Below are 26227 nucleotides of genomic sequence, written 5' to 3'. Positions count from 1 at the left end.
AAATTGTGTTTATAAATAAATAAATGAAAGAAATGCAGTGAAATATAATAAATATATTGATCTTAATAAAGATAAAGGTTCTTTTCTAAAGATCAGGAATAGTTTGTGAAAAAAAATGATTTGAAAAAAGTAATGTTCTAATTATAAATGTATAAATAGGTTTGTAAATAAACAAGTAAATAAATTAATGAATAAGTAAATTAAATGAATTATATATTATAAAACAAATATTGAATGTACAAAGTCAGAAAGGAGGATGATGTCAGTTAATAGGTTGAAAAAGTAAAATATACTTTATTAATAATTAATAAGCCCATTTCTAAGCACATTTACTTTTTATCTCGACTTTTTTTTTTGAAAAAAAAAATAGAGGTATTGCTACAGTCAGGTCGGCGTTGCCGTTGCCGTAGCCTTTGCCGTTGCCGTCCGAAAACTTGTACCTGGATCATAACTTTTTTATTTCTTTGTGTATTGTCTTCATACTTGGCCACAACAACCCTTGGGACAAGACCTTTCAGTAGACCACACTAACCTTGACCTTCATCCATAAATGACCTTGACCTTCAAGGTTAAAAGTCCAATTTTTGCTAGTTCATGCTGTTATTGGCTGTAACTTTGTTATTTTTGAATGGATTGTCTTCAAACTTGAACATAATAATCTTTAAGGATATCCCTTAAAAATAACCAGCCAGACCTTGACCTTCACTCATAAATGACCTTGACTTTGAAGGTCAAATTATTGAAATTTTCATTTTTTTGGCTTTTATTGGCTGTAAGTTTGTTATTTTTGAATGGATTGTCCTGAAACTTGAACATAATAATCTTCAAAGATTACTGTTAAAGATATACCGAAAGACCTTGACATTCACACATTAATGACATTGTCTTTGAAGGTCAAATTATTGAAATTTTCATTGTTTTGGCGGTCACTGACTGTAACTTTGCTATTATTGAAGGGATCAACTTCATATTATAAGAGAACATTCTTAAGGACCAGACCTTGTTGTTTATCAAACCCAACTTTGCTTGGGCTCTTAAATGACCTTGACCTTGAAGGTTAAATTACTGAATTTTCTCAGATTTGTGCATTAAATGACCATATTTAAATATTTATTGGTGTGTGTGTGTCTATATATATATATATTTACAACAACAACAACAATAACTAAAATTGTGTCATTGTTTCTATTTATAGAATTGCGTCATTGTTTCTATTTATAGAATTGCGTCATTGTTTCTATTTAGAGAAATTGGGTCATTGTTTTTTTTTTATAGAAATGCGTCATTGTTTCTATTTTTAGAGATTGCATCATTTTTTCTATTTTTAGAAATTGCGTCATAATTTTTATTTTTAGAAATTGCATCATTGGTGCTATTTTTAGAAATTGTGTCATTGTTGCTATTTTTAGAAAATGCGTCATTGTTTCTTATTTTAGAGATTGTGTCATTTTTTCTATTTTTAGAAATTGCGTCATAATTTCTATTTCTAGAAATTGCGTCACAATTTCTATTTTTAGAAATTGCGTCATTTTTTCTATTTTTAGAAATTGCGTCATATTTTCTATTTTTAGAAATTGCGTCATTGGTACTATCTTTAGAAATTGCGTCATTGGTGCTACTTTTAGAAATTGCGTCATTTTTTCTATTTTTTGAAATTGCGTCATAATTTCTATTTTTAGAGATTGCGTCATTTTTTCTACTTTTAGAAATTAACTAAATTTATAAAAAGGAAACATCAATATATGTTCAAACCTTTCTATGTTTGCATTTAGAAAAAGTAAAAAGTCGAGCGTTGCCCCCGCCCGGCGGTGGCTCTTGTTATTGTAAAAATAGAAAGACAGATTATAATAATCCAGAATTTGACAAGGGTTAGGGGTTGAAGTTGTTTTTATTATCATTGAACAAAATGTAATATATAAATGGATACTATCATACATGAAAATAAAAAAAAACACAAACAAAAAGAATGATATATACATGTTTAAATAGTTATATGATATATGATACAAGGGAATGGTATATATAAATACCAGTTATATGATATATATGACACAGGAATGGTATAAATAAATACCAGTTATATAATATATATGACACGAGAATGGTATAAATAGATACCAGTTATATGGTAAATAGGACAGGGGAATGTATAATAATACCAGTTATATGTTATATATGACAAGGGAATGGTATTTATAAATACCAGTTTTATTATACATTATACTAAGGACAAGGGAATGATTATATATATAAATACCAGTTATATGATTTATAGGGCAGATGATCAGTATATATTATTACCAATTATATGATATATAGGATTATATGATATAGAGGAATTGTAAATTTTTTATATGAATACCTGTTAGATGTCAGGACAAGTAAATGGTATACTTTTTTTTCATGGAGATGAGGACTACTTACAATTTATATTTTAGAAATTCCTTCTTTGATTGTTTTATATGGTAATGATTGAAAAAGGGAGAAAAATTATAATTATGCAAAATGATTAATTTGTACAAGTTAATATTTTTAGTCAGTATAAGTCAAAGTGTATATCAAAAGGGGCTTCACTGAGGATTTTTGACATGTTTGGAATTAAATTTTCTTGATTTTTTTAGATTGATAGGATGAGAATATTCTTGAGGTTTCCTACTATTTCAATATAACTATTAACTTGTGTGCAAAAAATTTAGATCATTCTTTAGATCAAGCTGTATCTCCATTACAACTTCGGGTGGATTAGAACCTCACGCACATATGAGAGTAATAGGAAGTCTCTGTCCGAGGACCATGAATATAACATAAATTTTGACAGAGTTATTGCCCTTTTTGAAGTTAGAAAGTTCTGCAGTCGCCATCACTGTGGATAGCTGAGCACACTGTGCTGTCGAGAGCTCTTGTGGTTCAAAATGATATAAATGTTAATAGCTTAACTCCCCTTAAAATTACACATAATAAATATTAATTTTCAATTTTTTTCTAAGTTTTTTTCTTTAGAAATAGTATTATTTTTATATGCCCGAAATAATTTCAGTCATATTATGTTAAACCCCCTGGCGTCCGTCCGTTTGTCCGTCCGTCCGTTTGACCTTCAAACTGAAAACAGTTTCCGGAGCATAACTTAAGTTCCATTTGGTCCACAATATTTAAACTGCATAGGATGATTGTCCATATTGAGTAAAAGACCCCTATTGCTTTTGGGGTCACATGGTCATAGGTCAAGGTCACAATGACCTTAAAACTGAAAACAGTTTCTGGAACATAAGTTCCATTTGGCCAAAGGTGTTCAAACTTCATACGATGATTGTCCATATTGGGTAGAAGACCCCTATCGATTTGGGGTTACAAGGTCAAAGGTCACTATTACTTTAAAACTGTAAAACGTTTCCAGAACATAACTTAAGTTCCACTTGGTCCACAATATTTAAACTTCAGAGGCATGGATTGCTATTTGAAGGAGGTAATACTTTAATTCTCATGTCTTACACATGCTTCAACCTTACTAAAAAATCAACACTTTTGGGCATATAATGCTCTGCCTAGCGGTGCTCTTTTTATATATTTTCCGTATTAAGTTTCCAAATTAATCTGTTTCGGATTTTCTACTTTAATTTTTTATTTAGGGTTTTGGACCTCAGTGGAGCTTTTTTAAGTGAACTTTAATGTTTATTTTTTTTTAAATTATATAGATAAACTTAAGGTAACTGAGTATAAACATGTCTATCTGTAAATTAAGATGTACATATCAGGAATATTATACCAGTTTGTGGCTGCTCCTCAGGGATATATATTCCCATTCTCGGCTGTCCCAAGGGTAATTTGCCGGTTTTGAGCGGCCTCTCTTGGATATATACCAGTTTTTGACTATACTAAGGAAATAAATTATGACAGAAATATCTGTAAGTCTATAATTACTCAGCTTATTTCAATATTTCAGTAAAATGTTACATTTGTCTTCTTTATTTCTTGATTTTCTGCACATTTAAGTACAGTTACTTTGAAATAAAATTTACCATTAATGGATTGCCTAGCTTTTGAAATTTTGTGCACTGAGAAAATGTAAATTTTAATTGAATCAGTTTAAATGTGAATGGGTACCCCATGCATATAAACAAATACACTTCATTTGTGATGATTGTAGTTCAGCCCAGTATATGTGGTTTCATATGATGCTAAGACTGAAAATTAAATGTTTTCAGACAGTAAAGATATAACTACATTTTATTAAAGCTTGGTTAGTTTGTATGGTTGCTGATGTTAGTATATACATGTACCAGGATTAAGATATGTTATATATAAACATTTGTTACACATGTCTGTGCCTTTATTCTGAATGAATAAATGAATGAATGTATCTAGTACATATGTAAACATATTATAACATATATATACATGTTTGTTGTATAGTTACATGCTATTGCAATGCTTTGATGAAAATAAGATAACATAATTTTATATAAAGAAACATTTTGGGACATGTAATCCTACATACATCTTAAACAGTTATACCTGTTTGATTTAAAGGCCCATTAAGCCTTAAAAATGCACTCCCTTTTATTTTTAAAAAGCTTAATTGTTTTATGTCCAAAGAGTTTTTCATTGTCCATATACCAGAACCATCATTTGTTTGTTTTGCATTTATTCATGTTTGATTTAAAGGCCCATTAAGCTTAGAAAATGCAGTATGTTATTTTTCAAAAGTTTATGTTTTGGTGTCCAAAACGTTTTTCATTGGCCATATATCTAAGTTAATGTTTGTTTCTTTTGCATTTTAGCAACTAAAACAGTTATGATGAATCAGTATTATATAAAATTATGGAAGTCAAATTACATTTTTTTTACATTTTGCATCTGTAATAAGAAATTAAACTCAATTTTTTTGGCAGTTGATAAGAAGAGCACTTGTTCTAAATATATTATTACAACATTATAAAACACATATTGGCCCTTTTACAAAAATAAAAATCTATTCATTTCTGAGGCGAAATGTGCCTTTAAACTTTAAATGTATATGTAGAGTAAATTCATCTAGTATATAAGTAAACATATAATTACATGAAGATGTTATTAATTGTTAACTAGATATATGAATGTTTATCTTTATTTCATGCTTAGATTTGTTATGTCTTGTGAACATATGCATCAGACATGTTTGTTTGTGACTTGGAATATAGATTTTATAATTCTAGTATATTTGTAAACATATATTAATTTACATGTACTAATAACAAATATATATTGGCCATGTTTATGCTTAAACAATTCTATATGAAGTAAAGATAAGATCATGCTGGAATATGTCAATTATACATATACATATATATATAACATGACTGTTTAAAACCTGAAATGTTTATGGAAAACAGTATTCAGTATATGAGCCGTCTCACGACAAAACCAAAATAGTGGGTTTTCGACCAGCATTGATCCAGACCAGCCTGCGCATCTGCGCAGTCTGATCAGGATCCATGCTGTTTGCTATCAGTTTCTCTACTTGTAATAGAGTTGGTAAGCGAACAGCATGGATCCTTATCAGACTGCGCGGATGCGCAGGCTGGTCTGGATCCATGCTGGTGGCAAACCCACTATGTTGGTTTTGTCATGGCGCGGCTCATATAATCTTATCATGGAAGCTTCATAGACATAATTGTTATTATACTGTTTTTGTTATTAATGTAGTATTTTTAAAATAAATCATGTTTGTTTGATTGGTTTTGCTAGCATGAATATGTGACTTTTCTTAATAAAAGATTGTACAAAATTGGTACGTGTATCATTTGTTTTTCCCCCTTGCAGAACATATCTTTTATTTACTTCCAACTATTTCCATATATAGCAAAGACTAAGCTGCCAGTACATAAATACCGTTTGTAAAATATATGCACTGTACTAGGAGACAATGACTGGTGAAATTACGTGTAAGATAAAACGCAATCGACAAGTCTACAAAATGCATTAACACATGATATATACAAGGTGTTACAGTAATAAGATGTCACATATGACTTTATACAAATTATTTCAATTTTGTAAATACGTTGTTACTGCATGTGATATGATCCGAGTTTTCTCCTTATAGTATATATTATAAAGCTGAATGTTATTCTATGATCCGGGTGCATTATAATTAAGTCTGAGAAATCTTGCATAAATAACAATAGAATTACATGAAAATTTACTCGGTTTGCTTGTATGACTTGATTGTGTCGGGGGACTGCGTTCCGAGGATGTCACCTTGCATTGATCTTTGTTCTCATTGTTTTGTTATCGAGTCTGTACACGAGGAATGATGATAAAGTACAACCTCCCTCACGCCCCATAGCACCGGCTTGAGTAGTACTTAATAATTTTCAACACACAAAAGTGTTGGAATCAAAGGTCTAGAAAGTAAAAAAAAACAACAACAACACTGAAATAGTACGGCTGCTACACAGAACTTGACACCTGCTGTTTTGAAGTATAAAAAATCAGCAAAAAGTTTGATCTTCTGGAAGCATATAATCACAATTCCTTTTGAAATAGTAAAAAAAGTTCTACATCCCTCACGCCTCCTAGCACTGGCTTGAGCGGTGCCCATTGGCAACATTGTTGGAATCACTTGGAATAAAGTTATACCAAGTTGGAATCAAGTTATATTTATCATCACTATGTAAGTGGAGATACATAATTATGTACCTCTTTAGCCCACCCAAAGATTGAGTTATGACAGGTCCTGTTAAATTAAATGTGTAACTGTGTTTATTTTATGATATGACAGAAAAATGCCCTGTCACATATATAATTATAATATCATTAGGAGAAATACTGAAATAAATTACATTATGGGGCGATAAAAATAATCCAGGGAGACTAATACTGTTCGTATACATGTATGTATCAAAATACTTAATTTGTACATTCGGTAATAACAATTTGAGGGAGACTAATCATGCATTTATATTAATCTTTTTACAAGGATAAATTCCCTTTGATCATATTTCAGGTAGCCATACATATAAATTATTTTTTTTTTAAATGCGGCGGCTTAAAAACAAGTTTTCTGTTTTCTTATAAAGTGATCACATGAATGGGTGTAACATTTTACAAGGTTACGTTCATTACCATTCATGGATACATCTTTGCTCTAATCACTTTACCTGTATTAAAGGACAAAGGGACACCTGAGGTCTTCCTCAATCAATAGAGCTGGAATGTCGTCTTGTGATCTGTTAAAAATGGCGTTATTTTTAAGGAAAGGCCTACATCGACTTAACCTGTAATAAGAAATGCAGCTCCCGAAAGACAATTTGAGCATTCTCTTGTTGAAAAATCCGGAAAGAAAGTGATCCCTCGGAATCATTAATCACAACAAAATTACATAAGAATTGCAGACTCGGTTTGATTGAGTCTGTTCATGAGGGATACTGAAAAAGAGCAACTTCCTCACGCCCCCTAGCACCGGCTTAAGCGGTACTCGATTCTCAACACTTAATAGTGCTGGTATCAATGATCCAGAAGAACCAGAAAAATATAATAACACGGAATTGACAACTGCCACACAGCACTTGACACCTGCTGTTGTGAAGTAATAAAAATCCGACATAAACCTTTGGTAGAATTAAAAGTATTTTGCCCAAAGATGATCGAGTCTATTATATCTTTATTTTTTTCTGAAACCGACCTCGGGTCATTTAACCCTGTATGGTATGGCACATGATATCATATAATTGCAGCTGTAATTATTTTCCTATTCTTTATTTTAAGTTGTAAACTGTTCGTGTTCATTAAAATAAATATTCCACAGAATCAAACGGGTGATAACAGGTTTTGTTTGTTTGTTTGTTTCATTTTACGCTTTTTCCCCAACAATATTTCAGTCATATAGGCGGGTAGTTTCCTAACCATCGTTCCTGGATAGTTACACCAGTACTAAAATTCCCTCCGTGCTAAACTATCAAAGCATCTCCCGGGGATCGAACCCACGCCAGACAAGTAACTGTATTAGACTCTAACTCCTCGACCACGGAGGCAGTGAAAAAGCAGGTACTAATTTCTTAAGTTATAGTTTTGTGGAGGATCTGCTTGTGAATTGTGTATAGGTGCAAATGTATGATGATAATAATTTCAGTATAATTATGTATAATAATGATAATGAAGATATCAGTATTTTAATGAAGATATTAGAATAATAATGAAGGTATGAGAATGACAATAAAGATATTGGAATGACAATGAACTTGATAAACAAATATCTTTATTATCATTCTGAAATCTTCATTGTCATTCTGGTATGTTTATAATCATTCTTTTATCATCATTTTCATTCTGAGATTTTCATTGTTATCTTGACTTCATCCAAAAATATTTGCAAAAAAAGTAAACATAAATATATTCATAACTGTTTAAACCAGGAGACCTATTTTGACCAGTTCCGAACACGTACATGTATTTTTGATGACGGACTGTACCCAACTGAAAACGTTTCCGCGTTTTCTTATCAGAAATAAAATGTTCTTAAATGTTGAAATATATGACTGAATATATGTAAGAAAGTGTGCCAACATTTCATTTGAGGTATATGTATTAAATTATAATCATTTATTTAAAATGCGTTTACTGTAGGCCACTATATATATATAATATAGTAGGAAAGTCGTTACTTAAAATATCCTACCATGTTGTTATTTTATAAAAAGTACTGTACGTGTAGTGTAATATTAATATACATTTATCTCTGAAAACTGAATAATGAAATAAAATGCAGAATATAGATCAAAACAAAACATGGACATGGAAGTCTGTGTCAGTGTTGACAGATATTATTTAAACTAAAGATGAACGTTTGTCAGTATGGACAAAATTAAAAACATAGATTATCTATAAAAAGTATTTACCAGTAATGGGACTAGAATTAGTGTTGTTCAAGCATTATTGCAAAACAAAAACTTATTTTCATCTTGGACATTTTATACGATCCCTGTTTTAAACAGAAGTTTCCAGAAATAATGAGAAAAATCAAATGCATGCAATGCAATTGCAGTTCTGCTTCATCTCACGTCAAGCATGGTGGTGCTTTAAAGTTTACAATACTATATACATGTATACCCCGAATTAATATTAAGATAATAAATCAGACTGGAAGTTTGTAGTGTACTGACTTAGTTTTAGTATTAGCTCGCAAAAATAGTCAAATTCTTCGGAGGTAATATTACAAATGACATTTGTAACGTTATGTGCACCGGAACTTGCTTCGGAACTGGTGAAACCAACCAGATTCAATCAAGCAGTATTCTTACTAGAAAAAAGATAATATATTTCCTAATACTTGTTAGGCTTGAAGTCGAATCAAATATCAACTAGCTAGCAGGTACATTTTTTAAACCAACTTTTTGTTAATTTGTAAGCAGACACCAAACGTTGAAAAACTGCACCGGAACCGGTCAAACAAATGTATCACATTTTTATTAGATTTATTTTATAACATAGTAACATATATATTGTAATTTTTTTAACAAAAACAAAATGCTGAGGCTATTATCATACTTAATTTTATTGCATTAAGAACACATTTACGGAAACGCTATATAATTTTATGTAAATCATTATATAATACATTTTACCATTGTGTTTTTTAGTTAATATAGATAAACAATAAAAACAAAATCTATTATTTTTTTAAAGTCCAAAGTTTTCATGCTATTTTTGCCGCAATATTTAGAAAATTAAAAATCTATATAGCCATAGAGGGAAAATACATTTTACTGGTAAGTGAAGGACAATATTTAGTGTTGTGAGGCCTTTGGGAATCGCGCATGCGCTGTAAAATTGAAAAAAAATATTGATCAGTATGGCGGCGGTTAGTCCAGGATAAGATTTTCTTAAAATTTGAAGAAATTGATGTAAGTATCTTTTAAATCTTGTAGCCGTTATGTTACATATTTTATACTGAAACGAAATGATTACTTCATGAAACAGAAATAACTAATGTGCCAACACAAATTACAAAAAGTTAACAATTAAAAACGAAAGTAGATTTATGAAAAACTGGGGGAATTCCCACATTAGGCTAATAATTATAGATGTTTTCAAATGGAAAGGTAACAACCATTTATTAAGCATTTGTAAATCATGTATGTTATCTGAAATCCTAATTTTGATGAATACTTTATTAAACTAATTTTATTAGGATTTGATAATTTACCAAAAGGTGTTTGGTGAAAACGAAAGAAGAAATTATAAACAATTATTTCGTTCCTTAATTATTTCAGACCTGAATCTAACCAGTTTCTGACCTCAATTTAACCAATATATACCAATAATGTAAATAAAGTTTGTCCATAATCTGACCAAATTCAGACATTCTGAATAGTACCACAGACGCTCACAGGAAAATCTGTCCTTATTTTATTAAATCTATATACATGAATATGATAATATGAAATTAGGCAAAGCCTATGAACCGGGAAGTCGTTAAGAAATTCCTTTTATTCTTTCCGTTTTAAAGGTGTCATTCGGTATTACATGCACCGCTTCCGTTTTCACTCGGAACATTCGACGTTTATTATTTATTCGAAAAGTTGAGATTTGTTCCGTTATCAGAATGGAAACAGGACGTTTCGGCCCCAAACCAAATCGGCCCCAGTCGAAAAATCGGCCACTGGACGTTTCGGCCCTTATCCGCGAGACGTTTCGGCCCCACTATAGTATATTGCTTGCTTGATTAACAAAATACAATTAAACAATTTTGACACTTTAATTCTTTAAATAATTATTTATTATCTTTAGCCGCCTCCATGGTCGAGGGGTTAGAGTCGATGACTTCTAATCCAGTTACCTCTCTGCAGTCTCTGGCGTGGGTTTGATCCCCGGGAGATGCTTTGGTAGTTTAGCGCGGAGGAAGGTAGTCTAGTACTGGTGTAACTCTCCAGGAACGATGGTTAGGAAACTACCCGCCTATATGACTGAAATACTGTTGGAAAAAGGCGTAAAATGAAACAAACAAACAAACAAAATTTATTATCTTTTGATCTCTTGAACCATTTAGATGTACGTTAATGTTTTTAAAGGTGTAACAAACAATAAAGGCAGGTTACTTAATTTATAAAACAAACCACTAAAACTTCTGGATTAAGAATGTTAATTACAATTATTACTTAGAAAACATTATCTTTTGATCTTAATTAAACTATACGTAATTTTTTCAAGGTGTAACTGATTAACTGTTTATAGCTTTATGCTAATTGGCGGTAAGTAATATCAGAGAAAACTTCAAAAGATATGAAAAAACTGTTTGCTATAATCTCATGATAATATTTTTAATTATTATTGCTATTAGATAATGATAGATCAAGTAAAGTTGTTTACTTGTAAAATTGCAAAAATGTTATTTATAAAAAAAGTGTCTGTTTACATTTGTTTCGTTGCAAGTAAAATTGTTTAACTGTACGTTCTGTACTTGTATTTTCGTATCCATCAAACTCGTCACCGTTCAATAGTTGTTGATGATAATCTTTCCACTCAGTCACCGCGGACACTTTTAACGGCGAACAGAAAATCACGGGGGACATACTGTAGTATCCCACGGCGACAAATCACCACGGACGGGTAGTAAAAAAACCTGCAATCCGCGGTGGAAAATCACATAGATTTGCAATGATTAATTTGCATATACACAATAATGTTCATGTAAATGTACAATGTAGTCTTCTTTTAAAAAATCAAAAAGACTTACATTGTGACTGATGATTTTAATCATTCAATAAAATTATTTAGTTAGCTCCGCGATATTAATGTACATTTACCGGGGAAAATCACATCACAAAAAAGTTCAATGAAAATAGTTTCAAGAAAACGGAATAACAAAATATTTAACGAAATCGGTCAACACTTTCAAGAAAATTAAATGCTTTGATGTTTCTGTGTAAAAATTTGAAACGATAGCAGCTAGAACACTTAAAAAGTTTTTTTTTAGAAATTCTATTCATACTTGAAACAATAAACGCCACTTATTATATAATGTACATTTAATAGCGGCCAATCTTAAGAAGTTGTTAAATCCAATCAAGGAACTAATTTATTTATTCTTTGCTCAAGACCGCTTAATTAAGCAATTTACACCTACAAAAATTAAGCAATTAGCACATACACCTAATAGTGCAGCCGTGGACTAGTTCATGTACGTAAATATATATAATAGTTTAACAAACATTTCCTTAACATATGTTTTCACGTAAACTTTGCAAGATGCCATTACAAAATCTGATCAAAAGCCACAATTTTTTTGTCATTAAATACGACTGTGATGGGAAAATGCAATTAAAAAGTCGAGAATTACTTCTCCAGAATGGTGAGGTGAGTGTCGTAGAAATAAATTAGAATCTATCTCATTACTTATTATACAACTACAGTACAATGTAGTCCACGGTATGCGCTATCTAAAAATTTAGATCTGTGATCATGATGAAATAAACATATTTGTTACATCTTTTTTTCAGATCATAACCGTTAATGCGACATAAAATATTTCAAAAAGAGAAATGTTTAATTCAAAAGTAAATTTGTGTGTATGCTATGACCCACTTAAACTTTAGTTCTCGTCAATATTTGGAGGGAAGGTAATTAACACACGTAAATTTAACAGAAAAATCGTTTAAATGGATCAAAGAAATAATTAAAAATTCTTATATGATTGTAACACTGTAAAATCAGAAGGTTAAAATGGCTTAAAGCAGTTGAAATTAATTATGTTAAAAGTTACTACATATTAGGGTTTTTATTTCACACACAAATCATTAAATTTTGTAATTATTTGCATACAACAGATGTAACGTTGTTTAAATACATAACATACAGATTTTCTTCTATAAGTAATAGAAAGAGCACCGAAACACGAGGCTATCTGATTTGTACGAGGGGGCGTAGCCCCCCGAGTATAAATCAGATTGCCGAGTGTTTTGGTGTTCTTTCTCTTTTGTATCATAGTCAAACATGACAGCACGTTCCCTGTTGTCATAATATGAAACCCCAGAAAAAATTAACCAATGAACGAGCATTTGAATATGATAGTTCTGCCCCTTTCCCTTTCTCTGCCGTCACAATATGTAAACCCCGGCAAAAATGAACCAATCCACGGGCATTATCTGGAGTGCGGGTAACTGATACCCGCACTCCAGTTACCGCACTGTGCATGTATATGTATACGATTTAACTCTGACACTTTTTCAACAGAAAGGTACCCAAACTATGATACAAAAATGTGTTTGAGTTCATTATATTTTACAGACATACAGTAATAGTAATAAATGTCCCCGTGTTATAAATAAACTAAAAGTCACCCGAGAGAGCGAAATACCGCTGCAATATTTCACAGTGATCTGCGGTGACAATATCCCACAGCGCAAACTTCCCCCGATCAAGTTGACGAGCGGAAAGTCACAACTATCGCAGGGACATCGCGGTGACAGTCCACCCGTAAACGAATTGCGGGGATCGGCAGACTTTGGAAAAATTGCTTGAGCTGTACTGTAGGTATAGAATTCTATATATTTTTTAATTGTTTTTTTATTTGATTTTCTTTTAAATATACACGTAATGTCTATAGCCGGGCAAGCCAAAGCTCGGACCCGCTTCGCGGGCCCGCTCTTTGACTTCCCCGTATAAACATGGAATGCAAGTTGTGGCCTCCCATTACCAGGAAGGGTTCGTAAAATGCATTCACACATGTAAACTGTAAAATGTCCTTTATTCCATCAAAGTTATTGTAGAAGTTAATATATGAATCAGGGCTCATCCTGGGGGGAAATTTAATGGAAAAAAGTGACTTCCTCGCATTAATTAGGGAGAAAAACAACCTAATGTGTATGCATTAACGAATTACAGACAGGGCGGACCGTACCATGACAGACCATATGTTTGGGAGGGCCAGACCATATTTTTGGACAGGGCGGACCGTGAATACCTAGGAATAAACTTTAACCTATACTTAATGCAGTTTATTGATTAATCTTGAATATTTTTTTAGGATATTATAAATAACAACATTGAGTTGGATATTATACAGATGATAATTGACCAATTGTTGGCATATTACATGCCATTGTTTGTTAAATATAAGACGGTTACTCTGCTAAAATTGAAATTCTTTATTAAACAATATGATACAGAAAATGAGAAAATACGTGTTATTCACATCTGATATTGTGATACACAATACAACACAATACCGTAAAATTTTGATTCTTTGACAAGTTACTTTATATTAGAATTTGTTTTTGTGCCATTGTTTGTACGACTGTCACGTTATAATAAAAAGATTTCATGTTCAACTTAGTTTATGACAAAAGAAACAATTTAATGCTTTCCATCAATAATTTATATCAAGAATATAGTCTTATTTAGCAATTAGAATAAATCACAGAATTATTCATTTATAATGTCTATTAGATGGAATGGCTCATATGGAAATGCTTACTTCCAGTGCATAAACCATTAGTTTTCGCAACCATTTCAGTTGAGTTGGCGTCATTTCTTTGAATGAGCAAAGCTTAGGAACAAGTCTTGAGACCTTGCTAAAGCTTTCGGAAATATCTTCAAAGGTTGTGAAAACTATGACTTTCATTGGTCTAGATAACAAATTTACATGTAGTACTGGTTGACCTTATTGCTTCATAACAATAAGAGAAATACCACAGCATGTTTTATAAGTATTATTAGTTTATTGAAAGTTGTAAAAATTTCTGTAATATTCTAATAATCATGATCAATTTATTTTATCATATAAGCAGGCCTAGGTCATATATATCTCATATACCAAAATGAATTGTATTTTTTTTTATTTTCCTGAATTTTATTTGGTCCAGGGAAGACAGATCCCGTCCAGTATTTGTTCCAAGATTACTGGAATGAATGAACAATAACACCAAATTTTGAAGAAAACAAGAAACATAGATAAACTTGTATTTTTATGTTGCAATGCAATACTTATCACAATACTGACTTTCACTGACAGAGACATTATCTATATAAAAAACTTGGTCATTTGTTCACAGCATAATTATGAATATAATATAAAACTATTACAATAACAAAACAATAAACTCTCCAACTTGTTATTATAACTTGTTTTCAAGTTTTGATCTTTCAACTATTTACTTATTACTTAAGGATTTTTACTTTTTACTTAAGGATTAAAGGTATTTTTCATTATATCATAAATAATATACATGTAGTGTATTGCGATACTTTCACGCTATATCAATGCGTCAGGTGGTGAAATATGTATTGCATCCGGATATATTGGAATTTATAATTCCAATATGATGCATGCATCAAAGACAGGGCAGATCGCGATGTTATGTTGAATTGTTACACCTCTACTCTGCTTTCAAATTTCTGTATCCCAGCTTATATGTTTAGCTCTTTTTTGTAGGGGTGTCATCGATAAGGATTTTTATATCGGTATATCGGTAATGAATTATCGGCGATACAGCGATATATTGATTGCCAGGCAAAATTAAGCTTTCAAGTCTTTTTAATTTGTTTTAATATGCAGTTACATTTAAACACATTAAAAAAATAAATAAACTATGAAAAGTGAACAATTTGTTTCTTTTTATCATTTTAACTTTTAATGACAACAAATGACTAGTAACTATAAATGTTAAAAGCCTTTTCCATTTTACTTTTGTTGTTGTTGCTATTACGTAGTTAAGGATTATGCTTAATCCCGTCCTTGCCGTTCTATTACTAAGCCGAGATTAAATTGGCAAATTATAGTGTTTAGAACCGGAATAATTATTAATGTTTAACATTTGCAATCATAATTTTTACAAAGAAACACTAAAACAAAATTCTTGGCATTTTCCCTTTTAAACATCTGAATTGGGGGGTCTTAACCCCCTCTCAGCAGACATGCGGGATTTACAATGAAATTCGGCAGCTTTGGTTAGAGACACTGGGAGGTAACTCTGGTGTTGATTTCCGTTTTAGAAAAAAAAAGTTTCGAATATGTTAGTTCTGGCTTCCATAACTTTATATTTCGCTTTTATTTTGACGTTTGGTCTATCTGTACTATAAAACCTGTTTGCTGAAGTGTCTTTTAAGCTTGAAATATGTGTGCATTCGATATATTTAAAGATGGAATCGATATCAAATCGGATAACAAAGATTGTTGATACACCGATATCGATTGAATCGATTACACCCCTACTTTTTAGCTCATCTGTCACTAAGTTACAAGGTGAACTTTTGTGATTGCTTTTCGTCCGACTGTCCGGACATCGTCTGTAAACTTTTACTTTTAACGACATCTCCTCATTAATCACTCATTATTCACTGAGCCATTTTCATCCAAACCTCACAGGAGTGACCTTTGAAAATGTTTCAAAGAATTTAATTCCATGCAGAACGCTGTTGCCATGGCAACCGAAAGAAATTCTTATAAAAATCTTCTTTAAAAAACCCAAAGAGCTAGAGCTTAGATATTTAGCAGTTTGTTCAAATAATAGCCCAGGGGTCAAAATAATGGCCCAGCCACAGGGGTCATTATTTTCCCTTTTATGTATACATGAATAGTAAAAACCTAAAAAACATCTTTTAAAAAACCCAAAAGGGCTAAATCTTAGATATTTAGCATGAAACTTTTTTAATTGGGTTCTACACAGTTTTTAAAGTAAAAGCCCTGTGGTTAAAATTAGACCAGCCACGGGGCTCATTGATTTTCCTTATTCGTGTATAGAAAAAACTTAAAAAGTCCTCTTTTTTAAACCCAAAAGAGCTAGTGCCTAGAGCTTAGATATTTAGCTTGAAACATTTTTAGTGAGTGTCTACCAAGTTTGTTAAAAAGGCCCAGGGGTCAATTTGGCCCTGTCCAGGGGCGGGGGTCATTGATTTTCTTTATATGTATATATATTAAAAACACTTATGTTTTTGTGCCCCCACTTTAGTGGCGGGCATTTAGATTTACCCTTGTCCGTCCGTACGTCCGTCTGTCCGTCCGTCCATTCACTTTTGTGTCGCACGTAACTCAAAAAGTATTTGACCTAGAGTCATGAAACTTTACAGGAATGTTGATCAGCATGTGTAGTTGTGCACCTGGTTATTTTGGTCTAGATATTTTTTAATATTTTCAGAGTTATTGCCCTTGACTTAGTAAAATTTTGCAATTTTCAACTTGTGTCGCATGTAACTCAAAAATTATTTGACCTACAGTCATGAAACTTTACAGAAATGTTGATCAGCATGTGTAGTTGTGCACCTGGGTATTTTTGTCTGGATATTTTTACTATTTTCAGAGTTATTGCCCTTGACTTAGTAAAATTTTGCAATTTTCAACTTGTGTCGCATGTAACTCAAAAAGTATTTGACCTAGAGTCATGAAACTTTACAGGAATGTTGATCAGCATGTGCAGTTGTGCACCTGGGTATTTTCGTGTGCATATTTTTAGTATTTTTAGAGTTATTGCCCTTGACTTAGTAAAATTTTGCAATTTTCAACTTGTGTCGCACATAACTCAAAAAGTATTTGACCTAGAGTCATGTAACTTTACAGGAATATTGATCAGCATGTGCACCAGGTATTTTTGTCTGGATTTATTGAGTGTTTTTAGAGTTATTGCCCTTCACTTAGAAAATTTTTGCAATTTTCAACTTGTGTCGCAAGTTTCTCAAAAAGGATTTGACATAGTCAATAAACCTTATGGGCAGGTTGCTCAGCATATTTTAGATTTGCACCTGGGGTTTCCCTTGTGGATTTATCCAGTATTTGTAGAGTTATTTCCCTTGACTTAGTAAAAAAGATTGACAAAACAGTGTTGCGGTGGGGGCACCCGTGTCCTATGGACACATTTCTAGTTTACCCACACACTATTTCAGATACATATATGAACTTTGTGTTATCAGTTAAAGATTTAGATTTTATATCTGCTTTAATTTGTTTATAGCTTGTAACACTATTACTCGTTTCTTGTCATTGATAGTTTTTATATACAGGTGAGCAATTTCAGGGCCATCATGGCCCTCCTATTGGTATGTACTGTCTTTTTATTTAATACCAAAATACGTTAAGATGGATGCAAAAGTCTAGCTCATATAATGGTCACAATGAATCAAACACATACATGTACTTCTCTTAGTTTAATATCAACTGGAGATATCGTCTGTTGAAAAGAAAGTCCATAATGGTTGAAATTGATTGCATATCATATTTATTCAATATTTTGAACTTTAAATTCAATCCAAGACCTTATTTACTTATTTATATAAAATCAAACATAATCTTTTTGTTTTGTTTGTTTAGATATTGATAGAGTATCAGGATGGCACATCAACTTCATTTAGAGAAGGAAAAATACAGACAGTGGGTAAAGGCTGGTTTAGGACTTGGATATTTAAAGGAGGGACTTGTACCATTCTGTAATGACATAGCTGTCCAACAACATAACGATATCTTACAAAACATTCGGTCTACAAAATCACTACCATCAACTGTGACATGTGGCAGCTGTCGAGTTGAAACTCTAAAGCCAGACCATAAGCCATTAGGGAATGCTAAAAACAAAGTTTGTCCTCTTGGGCAAGTCAAATGCAGCTGTTGCTGTAAGGGCAAAATTGCTTGTCCGAACAACATATGTGGCGCCATCTATGACTATATTGTGCAGCATCATGCATCTACACCACCTGCGCCAGACTGGAAAAACAGCGATGCTCTAAATTGGTCAACAGACCCGTGGAGCATTAGCAAATGTTTTATAAATGCTCCTGGGTACAAGGACAAGACATCAGCAGTCCATACAGATTGTACAGGGTTACTGCATGTTGTCACAAATAACATATATTTTCATAATCATATTGGAGGCATTGCTACTGGACCAAACAATCTTTTTTCAAAGGTAAATACATTTGTATACTAAATATACCCTCAATTCCATCAAATTTAGGGTATTTTATGTATGTGATTACTCAAACACATATGTTTCTTGATTACTCAACTTGATTACTATCTATATTCAGCATCAAAAGCATAAAAATTGTATATTAAGCTATCAGTGTAATTATGTAATTAAGTGATGCACATATAGAATAGTGTTACCCTGTTCCGTCATTCCGTCCTAAATCCGTCATTCTGTCATTCCGTCATCATCAGTTTCCGTTCATTATCTTAAGAACGGTTGCACACATTCAACACAAATTTGACATATGGATATGTCATAAGAAAATACAGGTCAAGTTGGAACTTGGTTATGGTTCGATGATTTTTGGCAGAGTAATGCCCCTTTTACTTTGAAAATAATATGAAATTTCAGTTTCCGTTCATTACCTCCCCAACGGCATAACACATTCAACTCAAACTAAGTCTTGACATATGGATATGTCATGAGAAAATACAGGTCCAGTTCAAATTTGGTCATGGTTTGATGATTTTTGGCAGAGTTATGCCCCTTTTACTTTGAAAATAATATGAAATTTTCAGTTTCCGTTCATTACCTCCCCAACGGTACAACACATTCAATTCAAACTTGACATATGGATATGTCATGAGAAAATACATGTCAATTTCGAATTTGGTCATGGTTCGATGATTTTTGGCAGAGTTATGCCCCTTTTACTTTGAAAATAATATGAAATTTTCAGTTTCCGTTTATTATCTCCCCAATGGTTCAACACATTCAACTCAAATTTGACATATGGATATGTTTTTGGAATGCCCAGGCCAAGTTCGAATTTGGTCATGGTTCAATGATTTTTGGCAGAGTAATGCCCCTTTCACTTTGAAAATAATATGAAATTTACAGTTTCTGTTTATTATCTACCCAACATTGTTACATATTCAACTTAAATTTGACATATGGATATGTCAAAGGAATGGGCAGGTCAAGTTGGAATTTGGTCATGGTTTGATGATTTTTTGGCAGAGTTATGTCCCTTTCACTTTGAAAATAATATAGAGCATCTTAGAAATAAGCAGTTTAAGTTTGAATTTGGTCGTGGTTCAATGATTTTAGACAAACTTATCTTTCCTGAATGTTGGAAAATTTTGAACTTTCGGTTTCAGCACTCATATTTTAGCCATTATTTTGGCTACAAATATGCAATACGCTATTTTTTAAAAGGTTAAGACTGAATAATTTCAGTGCCTTGAACATTGTATGAAAATGGTTTGTGTTAACATTGAAAAGTTTTAAGGGCTTTAAACTTAAAATGAAAAAAAAAATATTAATGCACCATCTGAAATTTTGGCTGCATGCGGGGGCATCCGTGGCATGATTAAAAATCATTATGGATAACATTTTAATTGAAGGTAGTTTGTTAATATTGACTTTTATGAGGTGTACATTATTATCTAAATGATTTGTGTTTTTGTTTTACAATCAAATGCATATAGAATCCGGTAAAAATATACATACATGTACAGTACAGATAACGCGGAATATGGAAAATCCTCGAAGGATCGAGGAATCCACTCGCAACTCCGCGAGAGTATTTGTCCATAAAAACCAGTGACTCCGCGTGAGAAACGTGTGATGAGAGTGAATCTGAGACAAAAATAACAGCGCGTAACTCCATGTCAGTGTCTAGCTGGTGTAAATAAATGCAAGTACAACCTCATTTTACATTTCATTTTAGATTACGATTCGAAAATAAAGATGAATTTTACCGTTGTTGTTTTCAATTTACCCTGAAACAGTTGAAAGGTACATTTGAATAGAAAAAACACTACCGTAAACGTCATCAAGTTTATTTTTATCCCAATTAATTCAGTCAGTAGCAATAACTACTTTCGTTTTCACTTGTGATACTTTACATCAACGAAGAATTTTCAACAACATTTTTATTTTGAATGAATAATAACATGTATATATATGCTTTCAAGGATTTTAGTTTAAAGGTAAAGCATTATATTAATAAATGAATAAATATAGCATACCATTACTCAGAGTCACTCTTTTTGGCTTGGAGACTCACGGAATCCCACGGACTTAATTGTCACTCGTTATCGACACGGAGTCACTTTTTTGTGTACGAGAAATTTATAATCCACTAGGAGTCACGCTTTTTGTAATTACTCGTTACTTGCAGGAATTTTCATATTCCTCGTTATCTGTACTGTATCTTTTATCAAAATACCATTTCAGTATCCATTTACATGTATTATGTAAATGTATATAATTTCAACTAAACTTTTTTAAGCTCACCTGTCACAAAGTGACATGGTGAGCTTTTGTGATCGCTTTTTGCGTTCGGCGTCGGTCCACCTATAAACTTTTACTTTAAACAACATCTCCTCATAAATCGCTAAGCCAATTTTATCCAAACTTCATAGAAATATGTTCCTTTGGTAGTCAACTTTAAATATTGTTCAAAGAATTTAATTGATATGGCAACCGAAAGAAAAAAACTTTAAAAGTCTTCCTTAAAAAACCAAAAGAGCTAGAGCTTAAATATTTGGCATGAAACATAGTCAGTGTCTACCAAGTGTGTTCAAAGAAAAGCCCTGGGGTCAAAATTGACCCCACGGGTGGATGTCATTGATTTTCCTTATTTGTATATAGGAAAAACTTTAAAAAATCTTTTTTTAAAAAAACCCAAAGAGCTAGAGCTTAGATATTTCGCATGAAACATCTTCTAATGGGTGTCTACAAAGGTTCACATAAAGACCCGGGGTTAAAATTGGCCATGTCTCGGGGTCATTTATTTTCCTTGTATATGTATAGTAAATACTTAAAAAATCTTCATTTAAAAGACCCAAAGATCTAGAGTTTAGATACTAAGCATGAAATATCTTCTAATGAGCGTCTACAAAGTTTGTTCAAATAAAAGTACTGGGGTTAAAATTGGCCCGGGGTCGGGGGTGGGGGTGGCATTGCTTTTCCCCGTTAATATGTATAGTAAAAACTTGTAAAAATGTTCTTTTGAAAAACCAAAAGAGCTAGAGCTTCAATATTTATCATGAAACATCTTCTAATTGGTGGTCAAGGTCACAGCATGACCTTGCAGCAAAACCATGTCCGGCCCATTACTTTGTTATTTGAAGTCAGATTTTACAACTATTTCACAGAAATGATCACCATATTGAGACAAAATGTCGCCCTCAACATTTTGGTAGCTGCCTTGAAGGTCAAGGTCACAACATGACCTTGAAGAAAAATCATTTCCAGCCCATATCTTTATTATTTGAAGTTGAATTTTACAACTATTTCACAGAAATGATCACCATATTAAGACGAGGTGTCTCGTGCAACTTTTTGGCCCCTACCTTTAAGGTCAAGCATGACCTTGCAGCAAAATTGTGTCCGGCCCATAATTTTGTTATTTGAAGTCGGATTTTACAACTATTTCACAGAATTGATCAACATATTGAGACAACATGTCACGGGCAAGTCGGTTGATATATCTCATTGAGTAAAGTGCAGTGCAAAGAACAGTAACTCTGCTTTGCCTAAGTTTGGAATTATCACACTTTGAAGTTTGTCTGTGACATTACTGTGAAACTACAAAAGATAAAATTTTCTGTGTCCAAAACCTAGTCGGGGAGCATCACCCGGTTCAACCAGCTCTTGTTGTTACAGTGGAAAGTTCAGTAATTCATGATTGAAACAATTAGGATACTTTCTTAACAGTTTTAATTCTCATCTAGTTTAGTTTAGTTTTATTGCTTAACACAGTATAATTATGTGTGTCTGTTGAACTTAGTTTTGTTTTACATTCAATAGGTACGTCAGTATAGAAATGAAATTTTCCACTCAAGCAGCATGGAATTAGAAGAAAGTGAGGCTAATACTTACTTAGATGACATGATTGCAGTTCTACAAGATAATAAGGAACTTGTACATCAACCAGCTGCACAACAAGCTGTATTGAAACTTCAAGATGTAAGAGTATATACATTTGTAATAAACTTATGATATCAGTTTGAAATCTTTAAAGAGTTCACTGTTCAGTTATAATTATTTATATTAAGAACATCTTTAAATTCAAGATAAATTTTAGGGTAATCGAGAAAAAATTCTCAAAATGGTTTCATTTTTTTCAAAGTTGAATAAAAATTTCCTAAAATTCATTTACATTGATAAAAAAGTATGGCAATCAGATGACTTTACCACAGACCTATTTTAGAAATCCTCAGAAAATGTATAAGTTAAAAAAAGATCAATTGAGATAATTTTAAATTAATGTTTTGACCATATATATAATTTGTTGTATAGAATAGTAAGTATTATAAATCACATAGCTACATTTTTATGAAAGAAAATATAAAAGAATTGTTATGTTTTCATTAGCTTAAGAAGAAAGACTTCATTATAACTACTGTAGACTTTGATGAAATTCTGGGACAAATCAAGGAAGAAATGAAAAAAGTTCTAAAATCAATTGAAGATGCTCCAACTAATGAGGAATATGAGGAGCTTAAAAAACAATCTGAAGAACATGAAACCCAGATATTCAAACTAAATGAGGTAAACGTAACATTTCTAGTGTTTATTTCCAGTTATAAACTGGTGCATTCCTTGCATACAACATGGTTTTTAGAGAACTTAGTATGTTTGTTTCCGGTAAAAATATTTGTACTTCTATTCCACATAACCATTGTTTTAAGAGAACTGTTTGTTTCTGGTTGATACAGGTTTATGTATTCCACACAACCATGGTTTTAAGAGAACTGTTTGTTTCTGGTTGATACTGGTACATGTTTCCCACACAGCCATGGTTTTAAGAGAACTGTTTGTTTCTGGTTGATACTGGTACATGTCTTCCATAAACCATGGTTTTAAGAGAACTGTTTGTTTCTGGTTGATACTGGTACATGTATTCCACACAGCCATGGTTTTAAGAGAACTGTTTGTTTCTCGTTGATACAGGTTTATGTATTCCACACAACCATGGTTTTAAGAGAACTGTTTGTTTCTGGTTGATACTGGTACATGTTTCCCACACAGCCATGGTTTTAAGAGAACTGTTTGTTTCTTGTTTATACTGGTACATGTCTTCCATAAACCATGGTTTTAAGAGAACTGTTTGTTTCTGGTTGATACTGGTACATGTATTCCACACAGCCATGGTTTTAAGAGAACTGTTTGTTTCTGGTTGATACTGGTACATGTATTTCACAAACCATGGTTTTAAGAGAATTGTTTGTTTCTGGTTGATACTGGTACATGTATTCCACACAACCATGGTTTTAAGAGAACTAATGTTTGTTTCTGGTTGATACTCGTACATGTATTCCACACATCCATGGTTTTAAGAGAACTGTTTGTTTCTGGTTGATACTTGTATGTGTTTTCCACACAACCATGGTTTTAAGAGAACAGTTTGTTTCTGTTTGATACAGGTATATGTATTCCACAAGAGAAGTTGATATGTTTTTGTCCTGGTAATATATTTGAACATGTTTTAAATACAACATGGTTTTAAGAGTGATGACACCATTTGATTTTGAGGTCACTTGTTCAAAGGTCAAGGTCACAGGGGTCTTGATTAAAAAGAGCCTGTCTGCCGAATAACTTAATATTCCTTTGACCCACAGTCTTCATATTTGGCATGGAGGTTGGTCATCATTATGAGATGACCCCTATTGTTTGTGGTCACTGAGTCAAAGGTCAAAGTCAGAAGGGCCTTGACTATAAAAAATTGTCCGCCAAACATCTTTAGAATCCTTTGACCCACAGTTGTTTATGACTATAAAGTGACCCCTATTAGTTTTGAAGTCACTAAGCTTTTAATTCTGAAAGCTTGTCGGCTCAATTACTTAAGAACGCTTTGGTTAACAGTCTTCTTATTTGGTACTGAGGTTAGTTATGACTAGTAGATGACCCCATATTGATTTTTAGGTGTTTATGTCAAAGGTAAAGGTCACAGGGGCTTTAACTACAATAAGCCTGTCTGCTCAAATGCTTAAGAATGCCTGTCCACAGTGTATTGATTTTGACATTTCACATTTGAAGCATAATTATATTCTCATATATTCATCATAAAACACCCCGGCAAAGCTGTATGAATTGGAGGGGTATTCAAGTCATGCAGTGGCAGTTTCAGTTGAGTCAGTAGGTCAAAGGTAAAGGTCACTTTGATCTTTGCCACTAAAACATGTAGTATACATATCTTAGTTATGCACTGGCTTACTACCAACAGATTTGGCAGGAAGGTTGTCCTTGAGCTCTAAATGACTACTGTTTATTCTGACAAAGTGGTATGCAGGGGTATTCACGACATGACAGTGGCAGTTCTGTTTTTTTGTTTGATTGGGTTTTACACCACACCGACATAGTATAAGTCATATGGCCACACTCCAGCTTTACTGGGGGAGGAATACCTCAGGTGCCCTTCCGTGCATTATTTCAGGCACAAACGGGCAGTGACCTGATTAGAACCATGGTAGTTCTGTAAGCTAGCTGGATAGCTTCTTCACATGAAATAATTCGAAGGGTCTGTCGGGATTCGATCTCACAGCCGTGAGGGGCAAGAGGTTTGAAGTCAACAACCTTAACCACTCGGCCACCGATGCCCCGGTTCTAGTATTAGTAAGTAACATCTTAATAATATCTTATAGAAAAGTCTTGAACTAAAAGTATTTTTGGAGTAAAGAAGATGATTTGTTTTTGCAGGAGATGACAAAAATTAAGACAGTAACTTCCTCAGGTCAAAGTCAGGCAGAGTATGAGCAAACCAAGTTAGGTGAGTAAATATTTGTTTTGATGGTGTACATACAAGTGTATGATATTGCCATTAATATAAATAAAAACCAGCTGAATGTCATCGTTACTTTATCATTTTAGAAATTAATATGATATAATTATATACTCCGGATCATACAATATCATTAAATTTATAATATTATTAAATTTATGAAATTACAATGTAACATTTGATTATATCCTACCACATAATGTGGTTGGTGCTATACTGGAATCACTTTGCGGCATCATTAGGTCAGTCATTCCGTCTGTTTGTTTCCATCGGGTCAATATCCCCTTTGAAGGACAAATGCCTAACATCAAACTTTTTTTTCTTTTCTCTGTATATTCTATACCCCCTGTGTAAGTTTCCTTAAATTTGCCTCAACAAGGCAGTATGCATAACCAATGTCTGTGCTTGGTTTACAAGGCAATGTTTAGAACCGATGCCTCTGCAGTGCTGGCTCACAGCTTCTTTGATTGTCAAAGGTCAAATATCAGACAGACAATAATGTTCTCGCTCTATGAACTGTATAAATTTTCTTTAAATTGGCATAACTGTTTACTGTAACATG

At 32.6% G+C, this 26227-nt stretch overlaps 1 protein-coding gene and 1 long non-coding RNA gene across 2 annotated transcripts; both read left to right on the top strand.

Annotated features, from left to right (window-relative positions):
* Window positions 1-1719: 1719 nt before the first annotated feature.
* On the top strand, window positions 1720-5766 carry LOC132755554 (uncharacterized). The gene is made up of 2 exons (XR_009629228.1): window positions 1720-3213; window positions 3353-5766. It is a non-coding gene; the product is annotated as an uncharacterized LOC132755554 (long non-coding RNA).
* Window positions 5767-9754: 3988 nt separating this feature from the next.
* LOC132755553 (uncharacterized protein CXorf38 homolog) lies at window positions 9755-25648 on the top strand (the record flags this gene model as incomplete). Its single annotated transcript, XM_060746433.1, is given in 5 exon segments — window positions 9755-9881; window positions 18278-18869; window positions 22692-22850; window positions 23259-23435; window positions 25584-25648. Coding segments are annotated over 4 exon segments (974 nt in total), but the record flags the coding sequence as incomplete, so codon positions are not given.
* Between the last annotated feature and the right edge of the window lie 579 nt (window positions 25649-26227).

This window comes from Ruditapes philippinarum, unplaced genomic scaffold, assembly GCF_026571515.1.
Source record: "Ruditapes philippinarum isolate M1 unplaced genomic scaffold, ASM2657151v2 ctg4164_1_1_1_1, whole genome shotgun sequence".
NCBI lineage: Eukaryota > Metazoa > Mollusca > Bivalvia > Venerida > Veneridae > Ruditapes > Ruditapes philippinarum.
This window is presented reverse-complemented; position numbering and strand designations above follow the sequence as displayed.